This window comes from Alosa pseudoharengus, unplaced genomic scaffold, assembly GCF_046254945.1.
Source record: "Alosa pseudoharengus isolate Yale_2024_CS ecotype anadromous, Long Island Sound unplaced genomic scaffold, YU_APseudo_1.1 YU_APseudo_1.1_scf_1, whole genome shotgun sequence".
Taxonomy (NCBI): Eukaryota; Metazoa; Chordata; class Actinopteri; order Clupeiformes; family Clupeidae; genus Alosa; species Alosa pseudoharengus.
Genome location: NW_027468564.1, coordinates 48,017,868 through 48,042,757, shown reverse-complemented (window position 1 = coordinate 48,042,757; position 24,890 = coordinate 48,017,868). Strand labels below are relative to the sequence as shown.

Sequence of the window (24,890 nt, the reverse complement as noted above, 5' to 3'; positions counted from 1 at the left end):
TTCACATTAGAAAGTGTGCCAGAGAGTTGGCAAAATAGTGTAAATAATAGCCATACATGTGTATGATTTGCCAGGAGTGTGTTGATCATTTGGAAATTGAGTGTAAAGCAGTGAGTTGTTTACAGTTCCGCAAAAAGAGTGCTGTGCAGTGAATTGTGCCTACAGTTGTGCAAAGTGTGTGTTACAAAATTGAGTGCAAAGCAGTGTTTGTGCTTTTAGTTTTGCGAACGCAGTGAGTGGTTTTGTTATAAGTATGAATAGTTTTAGAAATTGTGCTGTAAGAATCACGGTTGTGTTTAAGCATTCAGAAAAAAACTGTAAAACGTTGTGGCCGGCCACTGAGGATCTGTGCGCCCATCTAGTAATATTGGCAAACGGGATGTATCTGCTCATCATGATGGTATTGTATTGATAATCAATTCATTTCTGCATGTCGTTGGTATTTGCTGTTCCATCTACCTTGAAATACTGTTATGAAGAATTCGAGTTGCACGAGGTTTTTTTAGCAATCCTCTGAAACATTCTCACCCGCTCCCCAAAGTCTCTGGGTACGCTACGTTCTGACGATTTGTGGGTGGTGCTAGCGTGGGCCGTTCGTTTCTGAATAGGGGCGTGGTGTGTGTGGGAGGAATGACTGATCAGAGACTTTAGTTCATCATTTGCATAGAGTGTTGTATTTAAGCGGGGCACCAAAAACGTAATTTACACTGAACAGAGATCGCTTCTCTATTTGCGTCATGCCTGAACCCGCAAAGCCAGCGCCTAAGAAAGGCTCCAAGAAAGCAGTGACGAAGACTGCTGGAAAAGGAGGCAAGAAACGCAGAAAGTCCAGGAAGGAGAGTTATGCCATCTACGTGTACAAGGTCCTAAAGCAGGTCCACCCCGACACCGGTATCTCTTCCAAGGCCATGGGCATCATGAACTCCTTCGTGAATGACATCTTTGAGCGCATTGGTGGAGAAGCATCCCGTTTGGCTCATTACAACAAACGTTCCACCATCACTTCCAGGGAGATCCAGACCGCTGTGCGTCTGCTTCTGCCCGGTGAGCTTGCAAAACACGCCGTCTCCGAAGGAACAAAGGCCGTCACCAAGTACACAAGCTCCAAGTAAAGCGTTTTCTTAACGTCTTATAAACCAACGGCTCTTTTAAGGGCCACCCACATCTTCTGAAAAGTAATTCCAGAACAATTGAATTATTTGAATTTAATATATATATATATTTTTATATTAACGTCATTAATGTAAATCAGCAATCGGATCCGATCCTTAATGCGTAAAAAAATGCATTGAGTCATGAACTCCTTTGTCTGCATTCAACCGTACATCATGAAGGTTAAGAAGTCCGCTACATCCATGAATACAGCAAAGAGCCCGAAGAACGCCAAAGCAGCGACACTACCATAAAGTTGTCAAACCCCAAAAAGCGGCATCCAAGAAGTAAATGTTTTGGTCGATTTCACCATGTTTACAAAATGACTTAATAGCCACCCAACGTTCTTTTAATGCATTTATTCCAATAGTGACCTCTAGGCCAACACATTATGTCTGTGTATAGACATTCACGCCCACATAGACTGATTTGCTCTCCATAAACTCATACTGCATGAAAAGCCAATGGATCATAAATTACATTTTAAAATATATTATATTGGATAGATTACTACGTTGTCATAAATATGCCCTCTTATCCATAGCAGCAGTTATTCTGATCAACGCTTCGTTTCCAAACATTATACAAAGTATCCAAAATCACAACCATTTCAGTTTGCTACATTGTAACAGTGTTTGGAAAACTATGTGTGAGTCACCACAGGAAGCTTGGTTTATTATGACTATAAAAAAGAACCCCTTATCCGGAAACTTTGCTGTAACTTAAATTGTGATATTAATGTAGTATTTCTCTACTATGCCATGCGTGTCTATTGATTGGAGACAATGCACTGATAGGGAGAAGTGCTACGCGCCAAATTGAATTCAGATTCACGTCCCGCAACGAACTACACCTTGATTGGCTCTCACCATTGTATTGTCAGCCAATTGTGGCACTGAGTAACCCGCGCTGGTGTGGAATAATACGACATGCCTGACTTTAAGTGAGCATTTAATATCCAGACGAATTATCAACTCAAACTGTAAACATGAGCGGCAGAGGTAAAACCGGCGGCAAGGCCAGAGCAAAGGCCAAGACTCGTTCATCCAGGGCTGGACTTCAGTTCCCCGTCGGCCGTGTGCACAGGCTGCTACGTAAAGGCAACTATGCTCAGCGCGTTGGCGCTGGTGCACCAGTCTACTTGGCTGCTGTACTCGAGTATTTGACTGCTGAGATCCTGGAGTTGGCCGGCAACGCTGCCCGTGACAACAAGAAGACCCGTATCATTCCCCGCCACCTGCAGCTGGCTGTGCGTAATGACGAGGAGTTGAACAAACTACTCGGCGGAGTGACCATCGCTCAGGGTGGTGTGCTGCCTAATATCCAGGCTGTGCTGCTGCCCAAGAAGACTGAAAAGTCCAAATAAATCTGCTAGGTCTAAAGCCCCTGAAACAAAGGCTCTTTTAAGAGCCACCCAAATACCTTAAAAAAGAAATTCCAAGTTCTTTAGGTAATCGACATATTTTCTGTAATCAGAGCTCGCCCTCAGCGAGTTGCTTTGTGGTGCTCAATTTGTGCTCAATGTATTCACATGTCGACGTTTGCCGAGGAAGGGGTGGGGTATGTGTAGACAACGGCGTTACAACCTCACCCATGCATTTCTATGGAGCATTTTTTTTGAGTGCTGTGTCTCCTCATTAGAAAGACTCTGCTTTGATATAAGAGACAAGGCATGTGTAAGCCTGTGTTTTCCTGTTTATAATCACGCAGTTATTTGTAGGACTTAATTTAGCAAATACAAGCTACCTTAAGTCATTATTTGTTCGTACATGCCAGCTAATAAGGTATTGTTTGTTGTGACTGTTTTTATACCAGGCTATAATCACTGGCCGATGTAATGATTAAGTGCATTATTTTATTTTACATTTTATATTGATTCGGTTTTTCTAAATACTATTATACAGGACATGGGGCGGGCTTTGTATTTTGAATTTCAGGCGCCACTCGGAATGAACGATGAAGACCAATCAGCGGTGACCACCAAGCTGACGTACACAGGGGGGGCAGGCTGAGTAGGCCATATATATCAGAAGCCCCGATGAACTGTTCATACTCTTCAATTCCGAAGAATACGTCGCAATGGCAAGAACCAAGCAGACAGCTCGCAAATCTACCGGAGGTAAGGCTCCGAGGAAGCAGCTCGCCACCAAGGCTGCGCGTAAAAGCGCACCCGCAACCGGTGGAGTGAAGAAGCCTCACCGTTACAGGCCTGGTACCGTGGCTCTGAGAGAGATCCGTCGTTACCAGAAGTCTACTGAGCTGCTGATCCGCAAGCTGCCCTTCCAGCGTCTGGTGAGAGAAATCGCTCAGGACTTCAAGACTGATCTGCGCTTCCAGAGCTCTGCTGTCATGGCTCTTCAGGAGGCTAGCGAGGCTTACCTTGTCGGCCTGTTTGAGGACACTAACTTGTGCGCCATCCACGCCAAGAGGGTCACCATCATGCCCAAAGACATCCAGCTGGCTCGTCGTATCCGTGGGGAGCGTGCTTAAACTGATTTGAAGTCAAGATCTGATAATTTAAAGGCTCTTTTAAGAGCCACTCAAATATGAAAAAAGCTGTGTTCCAAAAAATACTTACTGATTTGGTATTGTCTGATAACTAATACCTAGGTGATAAAATGTAATGCAAGCAGCCTCAATAATTAGGTAATATTAACAGATTAGACAGACACTGCTCACCCACGAATTATTGGTTGGAAGTTTCGGCTCCAAATAAGACTAGGTAAATGACACTAGCACAACCGCTGAAATCTTCCTTGACGAAGTGTCATGCTTTTTGTTACCTTATTCGATCAAAATCCCTCAGCCGTTTTAGTGCAGTTTTCGTCTGGAACAGTAACATGGCCAATGTGTCTCCCAGTATGATGCTGTGCTATTGTCTAGGAATCGTTTAGACAACGTTTCATGTCATTTTAGCATAAGCATCCGTAACAAGTATGGACAAATGGCAAATTAAAGGTCCTAAGTGTACAGTAATAAAAGTAGCAGTAGCTACAGAATAAGGGTTTTTTTTTATTCCCAAAGTAAGTGTAGGTAAATTAAAGTAGAGCAATGATTCGTATTTACATTGGAAGTTTCTTTTCAAAGAAAATGTGAGTGGCTCTTAAAAGAGCCTTTGAATTGGAGCAGGTTTCAATTTCAGCTTTACTTGGAGCTGGTATACTTGGTGACGGCCTTGGTTCCCTCGGACACGGCGTGCTTAGCCAGCTCACCGGGCAAAAGCAGACGCACAGCGGTTTGGATCTCCCTGGAAGAGATAGTGGAACGCTTGTTGTAGTGAGCCAAGCGGGAGGCTTCTCCAGCGATGCGCTCGAAAATGTCGTTTACGAAGGAGTTCATAATGCCCATGGCTTTAGAAGAGATACCGGTATCAGGATGGACCTGTTTCAGAACCTTGTACACGTAGATGGCGTAACTTTCCTTCCTGGACTTTCTGCGTTTCTTGCCTCCTTTAGCGGCAGTCTTGGTCACGGCTTTCTTGGACCCCTTCTTTGGGGCGGGCTTAGCTGGATCAGGCATGATGATCTTCCGAATACGAAATATCAAATGTATGACTTTGTTTTTTAGTTACCTGGTGTATATATACCAAGTTATATGTAAATAGAGGACTGCGTCATTTACACACTCACTAGCAGAATGCCCTGTCATTTCCCTCCCAAACTAAATACCCAGACATGATTGGTCATTTTGTATGGAAGGGGGCGGTCATTATGAAAAGGTTAGCACCTCCCACAGATCATCGGTTTACACCACCTTCTTGTGTTTCCTTTCCCGCTCTTTTCTACCGTAGGAAGGTAATCCTTCGAAATCTATGCCAAATAGTTTTACAACATTATAATTCATTATTAGTTTTCCTGGGGCTTTACTCGAATCATGATAAAAATGTGCTTTTACAGCATTCTGCAAAGGGAAAATTACAAATTTTGCAGTAAAACATAGGAAACACCACTGTAAGCCAAATGTACTGTACAAGTAAATATTTCTAGCCTATACACCCTGACGTTCCTGTCTGTCAGGCCACATATGCTTAGCAAATTATGAAAACTAGTTAAGACAATTAGTTTAACACTTTTGCATGTAACGATTCAAGCGACGAAAGAAGGCCTTTTGTGTTATGTAGGTAGGACTATTCAACATGTAGGCCTATATTGTTGTTTTGTTTATATTTGCCAGACGATTTAGTTGTGAACCTTAATAACAATGGGGTCATTCTGTAGCGCATTCATGGCGTCGCACCTGCACATAGGAGGTTAGGATGGCAAGCGTTCTGGCATTTCTTTGTTTTTGAGATTAATATGAACACATGGTTCTTGGCTACAAACCATTGGATGTAGACAATGCGAAGAGCCTCATATGATCGCAGTGCCCTACAGCCCAAATTCTGTAGCAGTGTGTCATTGTATGGAAGTGGGGCATTAGTAAGTTCATAATACAAATTACCCTACATGGAATAGATCATTTTATAAGGAATTGGGTGGCTCTTAAAAGAGCCTTTTGGGTATAAATCGATGAAGAGATCTGATCTTTAACCACCAAAACCGTACAAAGTACGACCCTGGCGTTTCAGAGCATAGACGACGTCCATAGCGGTTACGGTCTTTCTTTTAGCGTGCTCGGTGTAGGTGACAGCATCACGAATCACGTTCTCCAGGAAAACCTTCAACACGCCACGGGTCTCTTCGTAGATGAGACCAGAGATACGTTTTACACCACCACGGCGAGCCAAACGTCTGATTGCAGGCTTGGTGATACCCTGGATGTTATCACGAAGAACTTTGCGATGACGCTTAGCGCCTCCCTTTCCAAGACCTTTACCTCCTTTACCTCTGCCAGACATTGTTCTCAGTGTTGCCAGATGCCAGCAAGGTTTTCCAGCCCAAAGCCTCGTCAAAAACCGCGAGAATGCACAAAAAACCGCCCAAATTAGCTTTTGCTTGTTTCTCATTTAAACACATTGAAATCATTAACAAGCTTTAAAATTACCCATTTTTGGACTTAGCCATATGTAGGCTAAAGGCTTGAGTTAAACTTGAGTCTGACACCTGTGATTTAGAACAATTAATTAATACATAGGCACTATCTATTCCCTGAGACAGGCAGTTAGGCCTAGATTTTTCATGAAAATCGCGCTGAACATAGGCTATTTAGGACAGTGTCAGTGCGCTCTTTGCAGAAGCAGTGTGTTCATGCATGGCAACTCTATACACGCAAAAAATATTTTCATACGCCAGATATAGGCTAAAGGCAAACTTGAGTTTGACACCTGTAATTTAGAACAATTAGTAGACCTGACAGGCAGTTAAACCTAGAGTTTTCATGAAAGTCGAGTTGAACGAACAGGGGTGTCAGTGCGCTCATGCAGAAGCAGAACGTTCATGCATGGCGGGCCATCTCTACACAAAAAAGTTCTAGTAGGCTTTGTCAAACTTCCTCAACAACTGTCGGGCTAGACGGAACGTGGGCCGTAGTCCTATGTCAAGCATTCGCGCAAGACCTGTGCGCAAATCCATCAACCCTGAAAGAAGGGAAAGTCCATCCTGTCTCGTAGGTAATCTTTCAGCAGTGTGCACCCTCATGAAGAGATTGACTGTAATGAGAAAATGATCTTTGCCCACTTTGGCATATTGATATTGTCAGTCAGCTAGCTAAATTTGAAAACCCCGCGAGCTGTGTGTTTGAAGGGCGGTCTGCGCCGCAGTAGGGGAGAACCAGACTGAAACACTTTTTAATTAAACGTAATTTACAAAGACATCGTAAAACACTGAAAGCTAATATTTTGTCACAAGCAACCTACATCTGTCCTCTGTCAAATACAGTTGCATTTTCAGGTCTGAACAAAACCATTCAGGAGTTATTTAAGGAGAAATCGAACGTGCGTTTTGTTTCATTCGTCCTGGCCGGGATAAATGAAACGACATGGGGGACGAAAGAAACATACAGCTTAAACTTCCCACAACTTCAATATTTGACAACATCATGAATGGTACTTAATATGTGTTATTTTAGATAAATTACTGCTGGGCTTTACTGTCTGCTATGAATATCTAACAACTAATTGCCGTCATTGTGAAGCGCATATCTCGCGGTTATGGAAATACCATGCACTATGCCATTTATAGCTAGAATGCATGTTTCGATACATAAGGTGACGTGAGCTGAGAGTGTCTGTTGTGAGTTTAGGGGGCACGTCAGCCAGAGGGTGTGTGAGTGAGTGAGTGAGTGAGAGACTGCTGCCTGCTGAGGGTCGCTGGAAGAAGGGTCTGAAGTGCCTATGTGTTTCGGCTACAAAAACCCGCCGAACTGATCCGAAACCAGCCCAATTTTTATACACCCGCCCAAACCCATTTTTGCCCGCAAAATAGATTGCAAAACCGCCCAATTGGGCGGGAAACCGCCCAATCTGGCAACCCTGATTGTTCTGTGTTCAAGTTACAGAATTATGAAGAAACGTTGGATCGCAACTCTAATTTAGTACCAAAGAGAGGACGTTGGTGAAAACTACGAAGCACTGCCCCCTTCACTGCCCTCACTTCTTCGCGCACACCAAGTAGGCTAATAAACTTAAAAAAAACCCGCCCACATCCGACCTTTAGCCTCATCTCACAACAAAATAAAGTAGAACCGATATCAATACATTGCAGAAATTGCTACTTTTTTAGATAGATAGATTCAAGGTCTCAGTAGCATACAGACATCAGACATCACACGCAACATACCATAAAAGGTATGACAAAAAATGCTAAATCAAAGATCCACATGAATGTGCTTATGGATGTATAAGCATGAGGTGCTTGCAGTGACAGGGCAGGGACTGTGATTCAGTAAGCATGTGCTCTATGAGAGTGAGAGAGGTGCTCTATAAGGTGTTCTATGAGAGTGTGTGTCATGGTGGTGGTGCAAATAAGTCCAACAGTGCAAGGATAAAGTCTAGGGACTATCATTAAAAAATATGGACAATATAAGAGAATATTTTATCACAATTCCACATGTTTCAATGGACAGGCGCACTTCATAACTGCAATTGAAAACCATTTGCCAGTCAAGTTCCCTACACCTGCCTTGGAAAGATCATCCAGATGATTATTTTTGTTGCAAACTAAATAGCGGACTTTGTGTCCCTGATGATGCACATTCGAAACACAGACAAGTTGTAGGACATGTGTTAAAAAGTAGTTTGTCGAGGGTCTTAGGGCTTGGCACAAATGGCAGAAGTCAGGCAGAAATGGCGTGAATATTGATATTGTATTTTTCCATCACCTAGAGTATGAGTCATCCAGTGCAAAATTATAGGAAAAAAAATAATGCGACGAAAATAAAAACAAAACAGAAACAAAAATACTTGATAAACGAAACAAAAAGGCTATGGCTATATTCAGCCAGAGATAACAGCACTAAATTCAACAACACTAGGCTTAGTAAGGTTTTACACAATACCTTTAGCAACAGCAAGCAGTTCTGTCTCTTGAGGGGTCCCTTCCAAATGACACACACACCTTTTTATGCATTGGCAAACCCCACACCATTAGTCTCTACACAGGCAGGGGTGTTTACTCATAATATCATAAATTTCACATCAAACACAGTTAAAAGAGTACCGGTACACAATAAGAACCCATAAGACCTACTTAGTAATATCAATGCATGGACACATGCCATTACATACAAAATACAGAGTCGACTAACAATAATAGATTTGGCAAGGACGCAAGTGTGTCGTTCGCGAACGCACCCTTCCATATAGTCATCCCGTATCGGGATCGCGCTTCCTAGAAGCCCCAGGAAATCACCGGCCATAGCGACGGTAAGAAGTTGCACTTTCCAAACATCAAATACACAAACACCGTACAACACTCACATATTTTCTCATTACAGAAAATGTACACAGGCTTTGCAGTTTCTAAATCAATGCTTATTTTATCGTAACAAAACTGAGTTTTGCCGTGAGTGAATGAAATAGAAATGAATGAGCGCGAATGCGTGGGAAGATGTTTGGTGTGATTCCACGTCATGTATGCATCCATCGGCCAAACACACACAAACTCAACCTAACGCAACACAGTCCATGGCAATGAATATTAATAGTTTGACCACATGTACATTATGAACACAAGTCCATTGTTTAAACGTACTACATGCTTTAAGTTTGGTGCGGCCATTATATGGTCACGTGAGGACGCGCAGATAGCCGCGGCGTCACAGACATGTTTTGTCCATTATTTCAAGAATCAGTGAGAAACAATTGTGTCAAACCATATGTCTTTATGTTGCTACAACGTTTGTTTTTGTAAGATACTGTGTAATCCCCATAAGAAATATAAGCATTTTTTTTTTTCAAACACACATAGTGGACGGTAAGCACATAATAATCGTTTGTTGATCAAATTTTACTTTATTTTACTTTACAAAGGAGATTTATTTGCAAACGCATACCTCAACCTCATCTACACAATTTATTAAATTGATTAATCAATATTTTCTCAACTAATAATTTTTTATATCATAATGTCCCGTGTGACAGGACTGAAGGCGGTGTGACAGGATTGACTTTTCTTTATACAGGGAAACCTATGGCTGTAGCCTATGGCATGCATTCAAAGCATTGTGCATGCAATAAAGGTAATGCAAAGTTGAAATCATATTTATTTGTCAGGCTATGTCACAGTGTTATCAGACCCTGTCACATGGGGAGGTGATAGGGCTGTGACTCCTACCACAAGAGCCCTATGGCATTGTTTTGTTAGGAGAATGAAGCCATATCTTTTATTAGGAGGTTTACCACTTACTCTGATGGTGCATTCATGGCACCTGGGAATGACAAGGACCGCCCCCGTGATTACTTTGTTTTTCCCACAGCAAGTGTTCATGTACTTTGCCGTCGGAATGTGTGACAAACACGGATGCCACAACAAAGGTTAAAACATACGCTCACTAATCCTAAATAAATAACTGTATTTGCTTAAAATGAAAGATATGCAGCTTTCAAGTGACAAAAATGGCAAATTCCCAACTTCACATTACAGTTTTTTCTGATTGCTTAAGCACATTTTTTGTAACTATGGCTTTTTTTTGCAAAACTCTACACACAAATGGCAAAACCTCTCACCCAATCAGCAAAACATTGTAGTTCTCTTGCAAAAGCTAACACGCCTTTCTTAACTCTTCACACCTTCGTAAAAATGGTGTTTTCGTATCTAACAGTAAACACAAGCCATCACAATAGTAAGCACACAATGTGCCAACAACACACTGATGGTATGAATAAAAAACACATCTGGCTTTTGCTTTCTCTGTGCACAAGGTAGACTATGTCAGTTTGAGGTCATACTTTTGTCATAGTTCTGTAAACATACAGGGATCCAAACTTCAAGTATTAGTGTTTATTTACACACATCAAAACAAACACAAGTGTGTTTTTCCAAGTCAAAACACAAAATAGCATTTCACTGAGACAAAACAAATCAGTCTACATCGGGTCGTCTCTCTCAAAATTCTGTCTTCATCACATGCAATGTCCTAGTCCAAGGCACCGGGAAAAATATATTCTGGAATAACGTATCCAGGCCTGACATGACAATATCCCCACATGTAGACTGTTTTTTTGTCTGTAAAAGGGCTATTTCTTTCTCTTCTCACTCTTCCTGCTCACTCCATTGTACCCATTGTACATTACCTGTGGCTTATTTATAGTGCTTAGGCTGATTGCAAAGTGAACTAATTATCTAAAACAGTTTTCACATGAGAAAGTGTGCCAGAGAGTTGGCAAAATAGTGTAAATAATAGCCATTGTGCCTACAGTTGTGCAAAGTGTGTGTTAAAAAATTGCAAACTGAGTGCAAAGCAGTGTTTGTGCTTTTAGTTTTGCGAACTCAGTGAGTGGTTTTGCCATTTGTGTGTAGAGTTTTGCAAAAAAAGCCATAGTTACAAAAAATGTGTTTAAGCATTCAGAAAAAAACTGTAAAACTGTTGGACATGGAAGGCCACATGGACTACAAACGAACTACAACGTGACGACAAAAGTGATGACACGCCCCTAACTGGGCAACTCTGTTAGCAAAATCTAGCCCCAGTTTCCGACCTCTGACTCACACATGAGGTGAGGTGAATGATGCGGAATGATGACGTTTTCACTGGGAAAAAGTTTTTCCGATGCCCATGAACGCTAGGTAAGTTAACTTACTCAGGAACCACGTAATTGGAATACCCTCCATGTCAGGTCCTGAGACATGTGTACTCCCAGATATTTAAAACCACTAAGTCTCTATACCTGTTTTGCATCAATCAAGAGATGGGTGTGAAGTCTGCTGCAGCTTCATTTTGAAGTCCACAATTAGCCCCTTGGTTTTGTTAACATTCAGCTTCTGCACATTCTCCAAGAAGGCAGTCTTATTGTTGTTGGAGATGAGGTCTGGGACTGCTGTACCATCGGCAAACCTAACTTGGAAGTGAATCTGTGAGAATACACACTGTCATAGGAATCACAAGAGCTGGGTTTACACTGTATCTGACTCATCTGATCCCCCAGTGTAAAGTTTAAATAACATAATGTGTTAATGAGCAAAGGATTTTAATTCTTCTCAGAATTGATTTGACATCATAACAGAGTAGATTTTTAACACTAAGAAAAACATATATGCAGAGTTACTTAATTTGCAGTGCTGATTTTAAAGACTATACAAGGTACATGAGTGTTAATTATTTACTCTTTTTAGAGTTTGTTTTACTGTTACACTTCACTTTTACACTAATTTGGAGTAGGACCAAATACACTCTGCAATAGTATTGCCGTTTTTCTCAGTCGCTTTGGTGCTTTTCTCAGATCAGAATGAAAATTATCATAACTATTAGTTCAACCTCCACAACATTTAGTCATTTGTGCACATCATAGTAGCAATTTCTCCTTCCTCTGAACAAATTGCAAATGCTTTTGAACATGTATCAGTTGCTTTGTCATGTCAGTCAACATTAACTATACTTATGGATGCTGAATAGTCGTTCCCAATAAAACTATTAGTCTTCATTTCATTGCTTGAGTCATTACATACAAAATTGGTGACAAATTCTGTCACAATGCTGTAGAATTGCAAAGAGCATAATAAAACTCTGAAACGTACATATTCAGTGTCTTGTACTCACTCCCCTAACTACAGCAATTTGTAACTTTACTGTAGTTTTCAAATGGCTGTACAAGTACTGTATAGTGTTGTCTTGAGCATTTTCAGGTAGTGTCACTGAGTTCTGACATTTTTTGCAAGGGAAAACACTCAGAGCATAAACTGTCATAATGAAAACATGACAAAGCCATTTGACTATCTTGTTCATAAACGATGGTGTTAAGACTTCTCATTTTGATGGCACTGGCAGTTTCATTGACATAAATATTTGCTTTTGAGGAATGGATTATCCATTTTGAGCAAGTGACGTGCTTTAGCAGGTTATCCACTAGGTTTTGCAGTTTGCACTAATTGTTTTGAGAAATGCACTAACTGCTGTGCAAATGTTAGTGATGTGAGAAAAGCACCAAAGCGACTGAGAAAAACTGTAAATTAAGGTGTTACTTTACTGCGGCCAACTGTATGGTATAGCCGTGTGGTGCACGTTTATCAACTGTGTTTCGCGGTGTCCAAAAAGCTCCCCTGTGTAAAGTACACCTTTGCAAAAACGACAGTGTCACTGCTTTTACACGTTACCGAGACTTGTCTCTTGGTCTGTGCCACTTTTTTGTTGATGCATTGCACGGTTTTATTATCATTATGTGCCTGTTTTTCTCACAACATTTCTCATGTTTTTCTCAGTAAAATTTCCACCAAGACATCAAAAGTTCCCAGTTCGTTGCAAAAGGGATAAAGGGCAACCATAACACCCCATATATTCATTTTAAAGTGTAGGCTGTGCTCTTCACAACAGACATCGTCTTATTGGCAAATGTTGTATAGTTACTGATAATTGTTTCAAAAAGTGCTAGGAGAAAACACAAGTGATTTCTTCACCACATGCCGGGAGAGCTCTCAGTCTGCTGAGACTAAATGGTTCTCATGTTTATTTTAAGTCCAGCCCACCGACTCCGTCCGACATTCATTGTCTCAGCTTGTTTGTGCGGAAAATCTATACGATACAATGGCAGAAGCTGCTCCAGCCCCCGCTGCGGCCCCAGCAAAGGCCCCCAAGAAGAAGGCGCCCCGACCCAAGAAAACTGGGCCTAGTGTGGGCGAGCTCGTCGTCAAGGCTATCTCTGCCTCCAAAGAGAAGAAGGGAGTTTCTCTGGCTGCGCTGAAGAAAGCTTTGGCGGCTGGTGGGTACGATGTGGAAAAGAACAACGCTCGTGTCAAGGTGGCCATCAAGAGTTTGGTCACCAAGGGAACTCTGGTCCAGACCAAGGGAACTGGTGCCTCCGGCTCCTTCAAGCTGAACAAGGCGGTGGAAAAGAAGCCTGCAAAAAAGGCAGCTCCTAAAGCTAAGAAGCCAGCAGCGAAGAAACCTGCCGCTGCTAAAAAGCCTAAGAAGGCAGCAGCTAAGAAGCTGGCGGCCGCTAAAAAGTCTCCGAAGAAAGCAGCCAAGAAGCCCGCCACGCCGAAAAAGGCAACGAAGAGCCCGAAGAAGGCTAAGAAGCCCGCTGCACCCAAGAAGGCAGCAAAGAGCCCCAAGAAAGCAAAGGTAGCGAAACCCAAGGCGGCCAAGCCTAAAGCTGCCAAGCCCAAAAAGGCTGCACCCAAAAAGAAGTAAATGTTGCGTTTTCAACAAGTTTACAAAACGGCTCTTTTAAGAGCCACCCAAAAGTTATCTGAATGGGTTTATTCCAATAGTACCTGCTGTTATATAAACATACTCGCTTTGAGTGTGTACATTTACACACCGACTGGTTTGCTCTCTATAACTTTCACAAATGTCCTACTGCGTGATTGACCAAATAAATTATCAAAAAACTCACTGGTTCAGATGGAAGTTTAAACGGTGGTAATAAACAGTATGTGGGTAATTAACTAATGGATCATGAATTCAACCTTAAAATACATTTAATTTAATTATTACGTTATCATAAAATAGAACCCAAGATGATGTCCCGCAGCGAGCTACACATTGATTGGCTCTCAGCATTGTGTTCTCAGCCACTGGGGCACTAAGTACCCCTGCGCTGATGAGGGATAATAGGACATGCCTGGCCGTAGCTGAGCATTTGAGTATTTCAGACGAACTCTAAACATCTACTACAAACATGAGCGGCAGAGGCAAAACCGGCGGCAAGGCCAGAGCAAAGGCCAAGACACGTTCATCCAGGGCTGGACTGCAGTTCCCCGTCGGCCGTGTGCACAGGCTGCTGCGTAAAGGCAACTATGCTCAGCGTGTCGGCGCTGGTGCACCGGTCTACTTGGCTGCTGTGCTCGAGTACCTGACTGCTGAGATCCTAGAGTTGGCCGGTAACGCTGCCCGTGACAACAAGAAGACCCGTATCATTCCCCGCCATCTGCAGCTGGCTGTGCGTAACGACGAGGAGTTGAACAAACTGCTCGGCGGAGTGACCATCGCTCAGGGTGGTGTGCTGCCTAACATCCAGGCTGTTTTGCTGCCCAAGAAGACGGAGAAGTCCAAGTAAACCATCTTCCTAAGTCTCCAGAACAAAGGCTCTTTTAAGAGCCACCTACATGTCTTGAAAAGAAAATTCCAAGTTGCCTTTGATATAATTTTTGTTATGTCAAAAAATGTTTCTTTACGTAGCTTACATGTGTAAAAAGCAATTGAAGAACAAGATATCTTCTACTAGAGATCAATATTTGGCCACTCCTGTTCCTCCACTCTAAAATGTCAGTCGCAAGTAACTTCTGATTCAGCAGACTTCTTAAGATGATTGATAAAATATATTTGTCAGTGTTTTTTTTTTCTTTTCTTTTCAATTTAATGGCTTAAGACCAGAATGAATCGGCACCCAACCCTCAAAGGCACCTACACGTGCACGTCCACATGCACGCACATGAACAGGAAGTACTGCATTATACACGTTCTTAGTTTATCATCCTAGTCTGTGGGATGTTTTGGGGGCCTTGTCATTTGGATGCATTATTTCAATAAAAAACAAAACATGAATGGTAGTTTGCTTTATTCCTATTTAAACACGCATATATTTAAAGGCCTAAATTTAGCAAATAAAGGCTGGAATGTTTAAGTGCATTTCTTTAAATTCGAATTGATATTGAAATAATTGTATTCATCATTGTGAACATAATTTGTGTTTGTTCATGTTAGCTAACAAGTTATTGTTTGTTTTTTCTACATCAGGCTATATGCACTGGCGGATATAATGTTTAAGTACATTTCTTAAAATTTGAATTGATATGGAAAATATATTGTGAATAGAATCAACGTAATGATAGAGGCCTTTTAGGGGATGACCTTTGCATTTTTCAGGCAGACCAATCAGCGGAGACCAATAACCTGACGTACAGGGGGCAGGATGCGACCTTAGGCCTTATATACCCACGTTCTGCAGTTGTGTTACTAATCTTCAATCTCGAAGAATACTTCGCAATGGCAAGAACCAAGCAGACAGCCCGTAAATCTACCGGAGGTAAGGCTCCGAGGAAGCAGCTTGCCACCAAGGCTGCGCGTAAAAGCGCACCCGCAACCGGTGGAGTGAAGAAGCCTCACCGTTACAGGCCTGGTACCGTGGCTCTGAGAGAGATCCGTCGTTACCAGAAGTCTACTGAGCTGTTGATCCGCAAGCTGCCCTTCCAGCGTCTGGTCAGAGAAATCGCTCAGGACTTCAAGACTGATCTGCGCTTCCAGAGCTCTGCTGTCATGGCTCTTCAGGAGGCTAGCGAGGCTTACCTTGTCGGCCTGTTTGAGGACACTAACTTGTGCGCCATCCACGCCAAGAGAGTCACAATCATGCCCAAGGACATCCAGCTGGCTCGTCGTATCCGTGGGGAGCGTGCTTAAACTGATTTGAAGTCAAGATCTGATCATTTAAAGGCTCTTTTAAGAGCCACTCAAATATGAAAAAAAGCTATGTTCCAAAAAATACTTACTTGGTATTGTCTGATAACTAATACCTAGGTGATAATGTAATGCAAGCAGCCTCAATAATTAGGTAATATTAACAGATTAGACAGACACTGCTCACCCACAAATGATTGGAAGTTTCGGCTCCGAATAAGACTAGGTAGGCTAAATGACACTAGCACAACCTCGCTGAAATCTTCCTTGACGAAGTGTTATGCTTTTTGTTACCTTATTCGATCAAAATCCCTCAGCCGTTTTAACATGGCCAACGTGTCTACCGTTATGATGCTGTGCTATTGTCTAGGAATCGTTTAGACAACGTGTCTAGTCTTGTTTCATGTCATTTTAGCATAACGCAGCCGTAACAAGTATGGACAAATGGCAAATTAAAGGTCCTAAGTGTACAGTAATAAAAGTAGAGTAGCTTAGAATAAAAAAAATCCCTTATTCTGTAAAAGTGTAGGTAAATTAAAGTAGAGCAGTGATTCGTATTTACATTGGAAGTTTTTTTTCAAAGAGAATGTGTGTGGCTCTTAAAAGAGCCTTTGAATTGGAGCAGGTTTCAATTTCGGCTTTACTTGGAGCTAGTGTACTTGGTGACGGCCTTGGTTCCCTCGGACACGGCGTGCTTAGCCAGCTCACCGGGCAAAAGCAGACGCACAGCGGTCTGGATCTCCCTGGAAGAGATGGTGGAACGCTTGTTGTAGTGAGCCAAGCGGGAGGCTTCTCCAGCGATGCGCTCGAAAATGTCGTTTACGAAGGAGTTCATAATGCCCATGGCCTTGGAAGAGATACCGGTATCAGGATGGACCTGTTTCAGAACCTTGTACACGTAGATGGCGTAACTTTCCTTCCTGGACTTTCTGCGTTTCTTGCCTCCTTTAGCGGCAGTCTTGGTCACGGCTTTCTTGGACCCCTTCTTTGGTGCAGGCTTAGCTGGATCAGGCATGATGATTTTCCTAATACGAAATATCAAAAGTATGACTTTGATTTTTAGTTACCTGGTGTATATATACCAAGTTATATGTAAATATAGGACTGCGTCATTTACACACTCACGAGCAGAATGCCCTGTCATTTCCCTCCCAAACTAAATACCCAGACACGATTGGTCATTTTTTTTATGGAAGGGGGCGGTCATTATGAAAAGGTTAGCACCTCCCACAGATCATCGGTTTACACCACCTTCTTGTGTTTCCTTTCCCGCTCTTTTCTACCGTAGGAAGGTAATCCTTCGAAATCTATGCCAAATAGTTTTACTTTTAACATTATAATTCATTATTAGTTTTCCTGGGGCTTTACTCGAATCATGATAAAATGTGCACAGCAAAACTCTACTGTAATGATTGCCCTGTATTGTATACTGTTGGTACTGCCATTCTTACAGTATAAAGGAAACAAAGGCTTTCACAGCATTCTGCAAAGGGAAAATGACAAATTTGCAGTAAAACATAGGAAACACCACTGTAAGCCAAATTTACTGTAAAAGTAAATATTTCTAGTCAGGCCACATATGTATGCTTAGCAGATTATGAAAACTAGTTAAGACAATTAGTTTAACGCTTTTGCATGTAACGATTCAAGCGATGAAAGAAGGCCTTTTGTGTTATGTAGGTAGGACTATTCAACATTTAGGCCTATATTGTTGTTTTGTTTATATTTGCCAGACGATTTTGTTGTGAAGCCTAATAACAATGGGGTCATTCTGTAGCGCATTCATGGCGTCGCACCTGCACATAGGTTGATAGCAAGCGTTCTGGCATTTCTTTGTTTTTGACTTTAATATGAACACATGGCTCTTGGCTACAAACCATTGGATGTAGACAATGCGAAGAGCCTCAAATGATCGCAGTGCCCCACAGCCCAAATCATGTAGCAGTGTCATTGTATGGAAGTGGGGCATTCATAAGTTCATAATACAAATTACCCTACATGGAATATATCATTTTATAAGGAATTGGGCGGCTCTTAAAAGAGCCTTTTGAGTATAAATCGATGAAGAGATCTGATCTTTAACCACCAAAACCGTACAGAGTACGACCCTGGCGTTTCAGAGCATAAACGACGTCCATAGCGGTTACGGTCTTTCTCTTGGCGTGTTCGGTGTAGGTGACGGCATCACGAATCACGTTCTCCAGGAAAACCTTCAACACACCACGGGTCTCCTCGTAGATGAGACCAGAGATACGCTTCACACCACCACGGCGGGCCAGACGCCTGATTGCAGGCTTGGTGATACCCTGGATGTTATCACGAAGAACTTTACGGTGACGCTTAGCGCCTCCCTTTCCAAGACCTTTGCCTCCTTTACCTCTGCCAGACATCTTTCTGTGTTCAAGTTACAGAATTATGAAGAAATATTGGATCGCAACTTGGATTTAGTACCAAAGAGAGGACGTTGGTGAAAACTATGAAGCACTGCCCCCTTCACTGCCCCTCCCTTTTCCGCGCACACCGCGGAAAAACCGCCCACATCCGACCTTTAGCCTCATCTCACAACAAAACAAAGTAGATATCAATACATTGCAGACATTGCTACTTTTTTAGATAGATAGATAGATAGATAGATAGATAGATAGATAGATAGATTCAAGGTCTTAGTAGCATACAGACATCAGACATCACACGCAACATACCATAAAAGGTATGTAAACAAATACTAAATCAAAGATCCACGTGAATGTACTTATGGATGTATAAGCATGAGGTGCTTGCAGTGACAGGGCAGGGACTGTGATTCAGTAAGCAGGTGCTCTATGAGAGTATGAGAGAGGTGCTCTATAAGGTGTTCTATGAGAGTGTGTGTCATGGTGGTGGTGCAAATAAGTCCAACAGTGCAAGGATAAAGTCTAGAGACTATCATTAAAAAATATGGACAATATAAGAGAATATTTTATCACAATTCCACATGTTTCAATGGACAGCCACACTTCATAACTGCAATTGAAAACAATTTGCCAGTCAAGTTCCTTACACCTGCCTTGGAAAGATCATCCAATTCTGTTTGTTGCAAACTAAATAGCGGACTTTGTATCCCTGATGATGCACTCATTCGAAACACAGACAAGTTGTAGGACATGTTTTGTCCATTATTTGAATCAGTGAGAAACAATAGTGTCCAACCATCTGTCTTTATGTTGCTACAACGTTTGTTTTTGTAAAATACTGTGTAATCCTCATAAGAAATATAAGCACATAGTGGACGGCAAGCACATAATAATCGTTTGTTGATCAAATTTTACTTTATTTTATACTTTACAAAGGAGATTTATTTGCAAACGCATAATGGTGGATATACCCCCAACCTCATCTACACTATTGATTAAATTGATTAATCATTATTTTCTCAAATAATCATTTTTTATATCATAATGTCCCGTGTAACAGGACTGAAGGTGGTGTGACAGAATTGACTTTATGAACTTTTCTTTATACAGGGAAACCTATGGCTGTTAGCAGTAGCGTGCGGTGACCATACATTTTGGTAGATTTGGTACATTAAAATGACATATTTTACAGGACTTTGCTGTATGCTTAAACAAAGTCCTTTTAGGCAAGTCCCTCCACTCGGCGGCCATATACCAACGTTTTATGGGCACTCATCGGGCACAGTCTTTGGGTCGAACTGCGCGTGCGCAAGGCTTCACGACACCAATCTTGCTCCAGCGGCGAGATCACAACACATGCTTGGCACGATGTCTTCACAACACACCATATGATTGGCTCAATGTATTCACATCACACCACATGATTGGCTCAATGTATTCACATGTCGACGTTTTGCCGAGGAAGGGGTGGGATATGTGTAGACAACGGCCATATTGGCGTGACAAACTAGCCCCATGCATTTCTATGGAGTATTTTTTGAGTGCTGTGTCTCTACATTAGAAAGTCTCTGGCTTAAATCATGTCACAGTCAGAATTGTAGATCAGTAACCCATCAGTTAAGTTTGCACCGTTCTCATCACGTTAAACCAGCGAAGCATAGCAACGTTTTTTTGTGTTCTGTCTGGCCTGCTAACTATCTAATATTTTTAAGTAGTTGGGTTTTATAACTGCAACTCAAGACAGTTGGGTGTTATGGATAATTGTCTGACCACTCGCTGTAGAAACTAGGCTATATTATAGGATAGCTTATTCTGAATGCAGCAGCCTATGCCATACCTTTGAACACCGTTGCCTTCTCGTTTTTGCGCTGTCAAAATATGCTATTAAATCCACTAGAAGCTAGCTACTAAACCAAGGAAGACACCAGGGTTAGCTAACGTATCTTCTAATTTCAACCTCTCAAATTGTTTTTTTTTAACAGAAACTCAACACGGTTAACAGGTGCAACACTACTCTCCATTTCTGCATCTTGAAATGAAACGATAGGCCTAATTTTTAACTGGCGGAATAATTTGAGTAGTTCTAGAATATGACCATGGGGCAGACTCAGGGGCGCCTTAATACCACCCGAGGCCCCTGGGCTATATGCTATATGTTTTTTAAGCCCCCCCCCCCCCCAACCGCAAATATTAATTATGATTAAATGATACCTGGCCCGCGATCTGACCCGACACATAGCGTGCGCTTTTGGTTAATAACATGCAGTGTAGCCTATCATTATTCAGCCTATGTAAAACCTTTACATAAACAGGAAAAGAAAGCCCTCAAATCACGTCAGCCTACCCATGACATCGCTTATCAAAAAGGCTAGCCTACTGCACGAAAACAAGCGTTGGACTTTTACAACACTGGCTGTAGGCCAAGTTAAAAGATGGGTACACATATGGACGTTTAAAAGCTTTTCAAAAGTGCATGTGTTTGTCGTGTCGGGGGGTTCCCCAGGAGTTTTTTTGAAATTCTGTCTACTTAACACACCAGTTTAACGCAGTTTGGGAGGGACAGAAATACTTTTAGGCCTAGCCTACAGAACAAGCTGCTCATGTGACATGAACATGGCTACCTTATGCAGTATCACTACACTACATGGAGACATATCTCACGTTAACAATGGAGAAAACATAACATAGACTATTATATGTGCGAATGGGTTAGCACAAACTTAGCTGTTGGTGAACGGAGATGCAGAGCACTAAGTCATTTCTTTGCGCCACAGCCCATGTTCTGCGTTCACTCCAATGAGACAAGTTAAATACATGTTTTTAAAGCCGTTTCATTTCCAGGCTATTTGCTACGATATTTACCTGCTATGCCTTCTGTTTTCATGGACAGTTAGGCTACAGGAATCCACGTCATTCGTTTATCGTTGCTTCAATCCTACCCACGTTATCTCCAGAGTTTGTATGATAAGTTTGTAAGTCAGTTTCAGCCTTTCCTCTAGCTCCTCTACACCCGTTGGGATTTATTACGTTTTGTTACATTTTGTTACACTTTAGAATTGGAGAAGACAAAGGGGGCCTCTGCATGGATGTAATTGTAGAGCAGTACGATGTGCTCAATTATTTAGGCTAGCTCCAGAGTAGCTAATGACGCTGCGAATACGGACACGCCGTTTATTATTATTGATTATCATTATTATTATTAGGAGGCCCCTCATTGGTCGAGGCCCCTGGGCTGAAGCCCAGGTAAGCCCCTGCATTAAGGCGCCAGTGGGCAGACTACTTTACGACCATACAGGCGTCTTTTAGCGCGGATTGCAATCCTTATTGAAGCCGCCAGGGTTATGCGATAAATTATTGAGGAATGCGATAGTCGAGTAGCCTGGTAAACCAGACCCTGGAATCTTTCAGATTAAGGGTCTGGCCACAAGTAATGAAAATGGCCCAATTCGAGGGGCGGCACCAAGCATGCATTTGAAACTCTCACTGCACGCAGTTGGATAACGCTATGACCAATCACAACAATTCACGGTGTGACGTATCCAGTTCTTGCAAAGGAACGATTTGAGGGCGATTTTTTTCTCCTCTTTTAGTTGAAAAGCCAAATCTAAATCCTTTATTGTAGCGGCCAAAGCCGTTTCAAACAACTGGTGTTCATCGGTAGCTATCTTGCAATGTTTTCTAGATGATTCCGGACGTCGCAGCACCGTCTTCATCAGTGCAGCTCGCCTTTGTCCCGCCTACACCGATTTGATTGGTCTCTCTCGCTCGAGAGATAGAAGAAATTTGGATCATTGCTCGTGGCCAGAGTATCTTGCGGGCACAATTCAAATTGTGCTCTCGCGAGAACTCTGGATTTCCAGGGTAATCGTCGAGGTGCCCTGCCCCAACATTGCATGACACATTAAACCAAAGTCCTTTTAGGCAAGTCCCTCCACTCGGCGGCCATATTGCAATGCTTTTTGGGTACTCATCGGGCATCGGGCTTTTTGGGTACTCATCGGCAGAAATGCGCGTGCGCAAGACTTCACGACACTAACCGTGCTCCAGCAGCGAGTTCACAACACATGATTGGCACGATGTCTGCACAACACAGCACATAATTGGCTCAATGTAGTCACATCACACCACATGATTGGCTCAATGTATACACATGTCGACGTTTTGACGAGGAAGGGGTGGGATATGTGTAGACAACGGCCATATTGGCGTTCCAAACTAACCCCATGCATTTCTATGGAGGATTTTTTGAGTGATGTGTCTCCTCATTAGAAAGTCTCTGGCTTAGTTTGTAACGCCAATATGGCAGTTGTCTACGCATATCACACCCCTTCCGTGGCAAAACGTCGACATGTGAATACATTGAGCCAATCTTGTGCTGTGTTGTGAATACATTAAAGAAGCCCTATGCAACAATTTTTGCAAAAATTACCTTAACTATGCAGGTTGAGAGTCGTTCTGATGGTTCTACAACACCTTTTGGGTCGTTTGGTGAGTGCTTCGTCTCCCCCTAGTGCTTCTCCGCGGAAAAACCGAATATGCAACTTTCTGGTCCCGGACCGAAGAAATCCGGATGTTACTCAGCGGAAGGCCTCGAAAATCTAGTCAGAATGTAGTTTCTAAGAAGACTACAAAACGGACTCCGACTTGGCTTTGTTGCTGTTGAAATTGTAAGTAGCCTATCCTTAGGTGAACTTCGTTTTTGTAATGTGGTGATAGTCTCTTGAACAATGTGTTTGCTCGACAGTTTTATTGTGAGCCCTGTATGTGTTTAGCTTGGTTTCTTGATGGCTAGCTCGCTAGTTAGTGGGGGTTTAGCGTAGCAGTCACTTGCTACCGAAGCTGCAGGGGGAGCTATGTCGTGAAAAATGCGAGCCCAAATCAGGCGAAAAACCCAGAAACAGCGAAGGAATAACCAGACTTGCATAGGGCTTCTTTAAGCCAATAATGTGGTGTGATGTGAAGACATCGTGCCAATCATGTGTAGCAAGATTGGTGTCGTGAAGCCTTGCGCACGCGCATTTCTGCCGAAATGGATGCCCGATGAGTGCCCAAAACGCGTTGCAATATGGCCGCCGAGTGGGGGACTTGCCTAAAAGGACTTTGATAATACTTCGTCCTGGTTCAGAAGCTAAGTAGTGTCTACTGCGGTCGTTAAGTGGATGGGAGACCGATTGGATCATTGACTGGGATAACACATGATTTCACGCCTCCACCGAAACACCAATCTTCACGTGATAACGAGTGACAGGATTATGTTGCCTAATCGTATTTTATTGTATTGAATTGAGACGAACAGAAATGTAAATTTCTTGCAACACTTTTAATGTAATGAATGAGAACATTTCGAAGCTTTGGCATTGTGTTGAACGTTGTAGGCATTCTTTTCACTAGTCCGTGGCTGCTATAATTTATGCAAACCACCAGATGTCGCTGTGTTTTCCTTGTCTTCCATGTTTAGAAGCTTAAGGCTAAATGTGTATAGCTTACTGAATAACTTCCTAATGCTATTCGAAGCGTCAGTTTATTGCACATACTTTTATTTTGAGTGGTCACTACATACCCGTGTTTGATGGCGTGATAAGTGACGTCACTCAGTCTGCAACTTTGTCTAACATTGGCTATGTGGCATTAGCCTATCGCTCGTTTCAATTTGGGACCTTGCAGCCGGAATTGACGTTTGTTTAGTCAAAGTCTCAGGTAAAGGTCTGCACTCCCGCAGTAGACCCGCGGGACCCGCGGGTCCCGACGCAAAAGAGTGCGGCGGGGGACAACTTTTGAAAGCTCTTTGCGGGAGCGGGCGGTATGAGAGAGGTGCGTTCGCGGGTGCGGGACAAACCGATGATTCACTGCACTCCCGCAAATTAAATATGTGCGTAAAATTAAATATGGAAATGATTAAAGTAGTGTTCATAACTATAGTTCAGCTGGATGTTCTGTTAGGCTGAATGTTCTGTCAGCATTAAAACACGTTTAAGCATAACTGATGGATAGCAGGCCTATAGCCTATATTGTCGTTTACGTGGGTTCAATTTGTTCCTGCTGCTCATTGTCAAAACTCGAAATCGAATAAGCATGACAGAGGAAGAGGGCACCAGGCTAGGCCTACTTCAGTTGTTAGCTTACATTCAGAACCAAGAAACTGACATCTGGAGTCTTTCTCAGGTGTGTGTGCTCCTTTCGTGAGACAGAAAGAAAAGCTGAATAGGCTATCCCTCCTGCATGCGGGCTTTAGCGGGCGGGAGCGGGACATCATGTTACAGATGCGGGCGGGAGCGGGACTAAAAATGACACATTAATGCGGGAGCGGGACAGAATATTGCGGGAGCGGGCGGGTGCGGGACTGAAAAATCAGTCCCGCACAGACCTCTAGTCTCAAGTCCAAAGTAGCCTGGGCTATTCGAAGCGTCAGTCCATTTTTCT

The 24,890-nt window shown here is 42.5% G+C and overlaps 7 protein-coding genes across 7 annotated transcripts; 4 read left to right on the top strand and 3 right to left on the bottom strand.

Moving 5' to 3' along the window:
* The first annotated feature begins 737 nt into the window (after positions 1-737).
* On the top strand, positions 738-1,112 carry LOC143131131 (histone H2B-like). The gene has a single exon (XM_076290555.1). It carries the CDS (start codon positions 738-740, stop codon positions 1,110-1,112), a length of 375 nt encoding a protein of 124 aa, XP_076146670.1.
* Positions 1,113-2,140: 1,028 nt separating this feature from the next.
* LOC143130946 (uncharacterized) lies at positions 2,141-14,740 on the top strand. The gene is made up of 3 exons (XM_076290260.1): positions 2,141-2,508; positions 12,229-12,254; positions 14,355-14,740. The coding sequence occupies exons 1-3, from the start codon at positions 2,141-2,143 to the stop codon at positions 14,738-14,740; spliced, it is 780 nt and encodes a 259-aa protein (XP_076146375.1).
* Positions 4,289-4,671, bottom strand: LOC143131140 (histone H2B-like). Its single transcript, XM_076290569.1, has one exon. It carries the CDS (start codon positions 4,669-4,671, stop codon positions 4,297-4,299), a length of 375 nt encoding a protein of 124 aa, XP_076146684.1. The 3' UTR covers positions 4,289-4,296.
* LOC143131004 (histone H1-like) lies at positions 13,267-13,872 on the top strand. The gene has a single exon (XM_076290347.1). The coding sequence runs from the start codon at positions 13,267-13,269 to the stop codon at positions 13,870-13,872; it is 606 nt and encodes a 201-aa protein (XP_076146462.1).
* A 929-nt stretch (positions 14,741-15,669) lies between the features above and the next one.
* LOC143119306 (histone H3) lies at positions 15,670-16,080 on the top strand. The gene has a single exon (XM_076280715.1). The coding sequence runs from the start codon at positions 15,670-15,672 to the stop codon at positions 16,078-16,080; it is 411 nt and encodes a 136-aa protein (XP_076136830.1).
* Positions 16,081-16,702: 622 nt separating this feature from the next.
* LOC143131127 (histone H2B-like) lies at positions 16,703-17,092 on the bottom strand. The gene has a single exon (XM_076290541.1). It carries the CDS (start codon positions 17,090-17,092, stop codon positions 16,718-16,720), a length of 375 nt encoding a protein of 124 aa, XP_076146656.1. The 3' UTR covers positions 16,703-16,717.
* Positions 17,093-18,155: 1,063 nt separating this feature from the next.
* On the bottom strand, positions 18,156-18,467 carry LOC143119300 (histone H4). Its single transcript, XM_076280702.1, has one exon. The coding sequence runs from the start codon at positions 18,465-18,467 to the stop codon at positions 18,156-18,158; it is 312 nt and encodes a 103-aa protein (XP_076136817.1).
* Between the last annotated feature and the right edge of the window lie 6,423 nt (positions 18,468-24,890).

Coding starts and splice junctions, on each gene's coding strand:
- LOC143131131 (XM_076290555.1), top strand. CDS start 738: ATGCCTGAACCCGCAAAGCCAGCGCCTAAGAAAGGCTCCAAGAAAGCA.
- LOC143119300 (XM_076280702.1), bottom strand. CDS start 18,467: ATGTCTGGCAGAGGTAAAGGAGGCAAAGGTCTTGGAAAGGGAGGCGCT.
- LOC143119306 (XM_076280715.1), top strand. CDS start 15,670: ATGGCAAGAACCAAGCAGACAGCCCGTAAATCTACCGGAGGTAAGGCT.
- LOC143130946 (XM_076290260.1), top strand. CDS start 2,141: ATGAGCGGCAGAGGTAAAACCGGCGGCAAGGCCAGAGCAAAGGCCAAG. Junction 2,509..12,228: donor CTGCCCAAGAAGACTGAAAA/GTCCAAATAAAT, acceptor ACAATGCTGTAG/AATTGCAAAGAGCATAATAA. Junction 12,255..14,354: donor AAAGAGCATAATAAAACTCT/GAAACGTACATA, acceptor TCTAAACATCTA/CTACAAACATGAGCGGCAGA.
- LOC143131127 (XM_076290541.1), bottom strand. CDS start 17,092: ATGCCTGATCCAGCTAAGCCTGCACCAAAGAAGGGGTCCAAGAAAGCC.
- LOC143131140 (XM_076290569.1), bottom strand. CDS start 4,671: ATGCCTGATCCAGCTAAGCCCGCCCCAAAGAAGGGGTCCAAGAAAGCC.
- LOC143131004 (XM_076290347.1), top strand. CDS start 13,267: ATGGCAGAAGCTGCTCCAGCCCCCGCTGCGGCCCCAGCAAAGGCCCCC.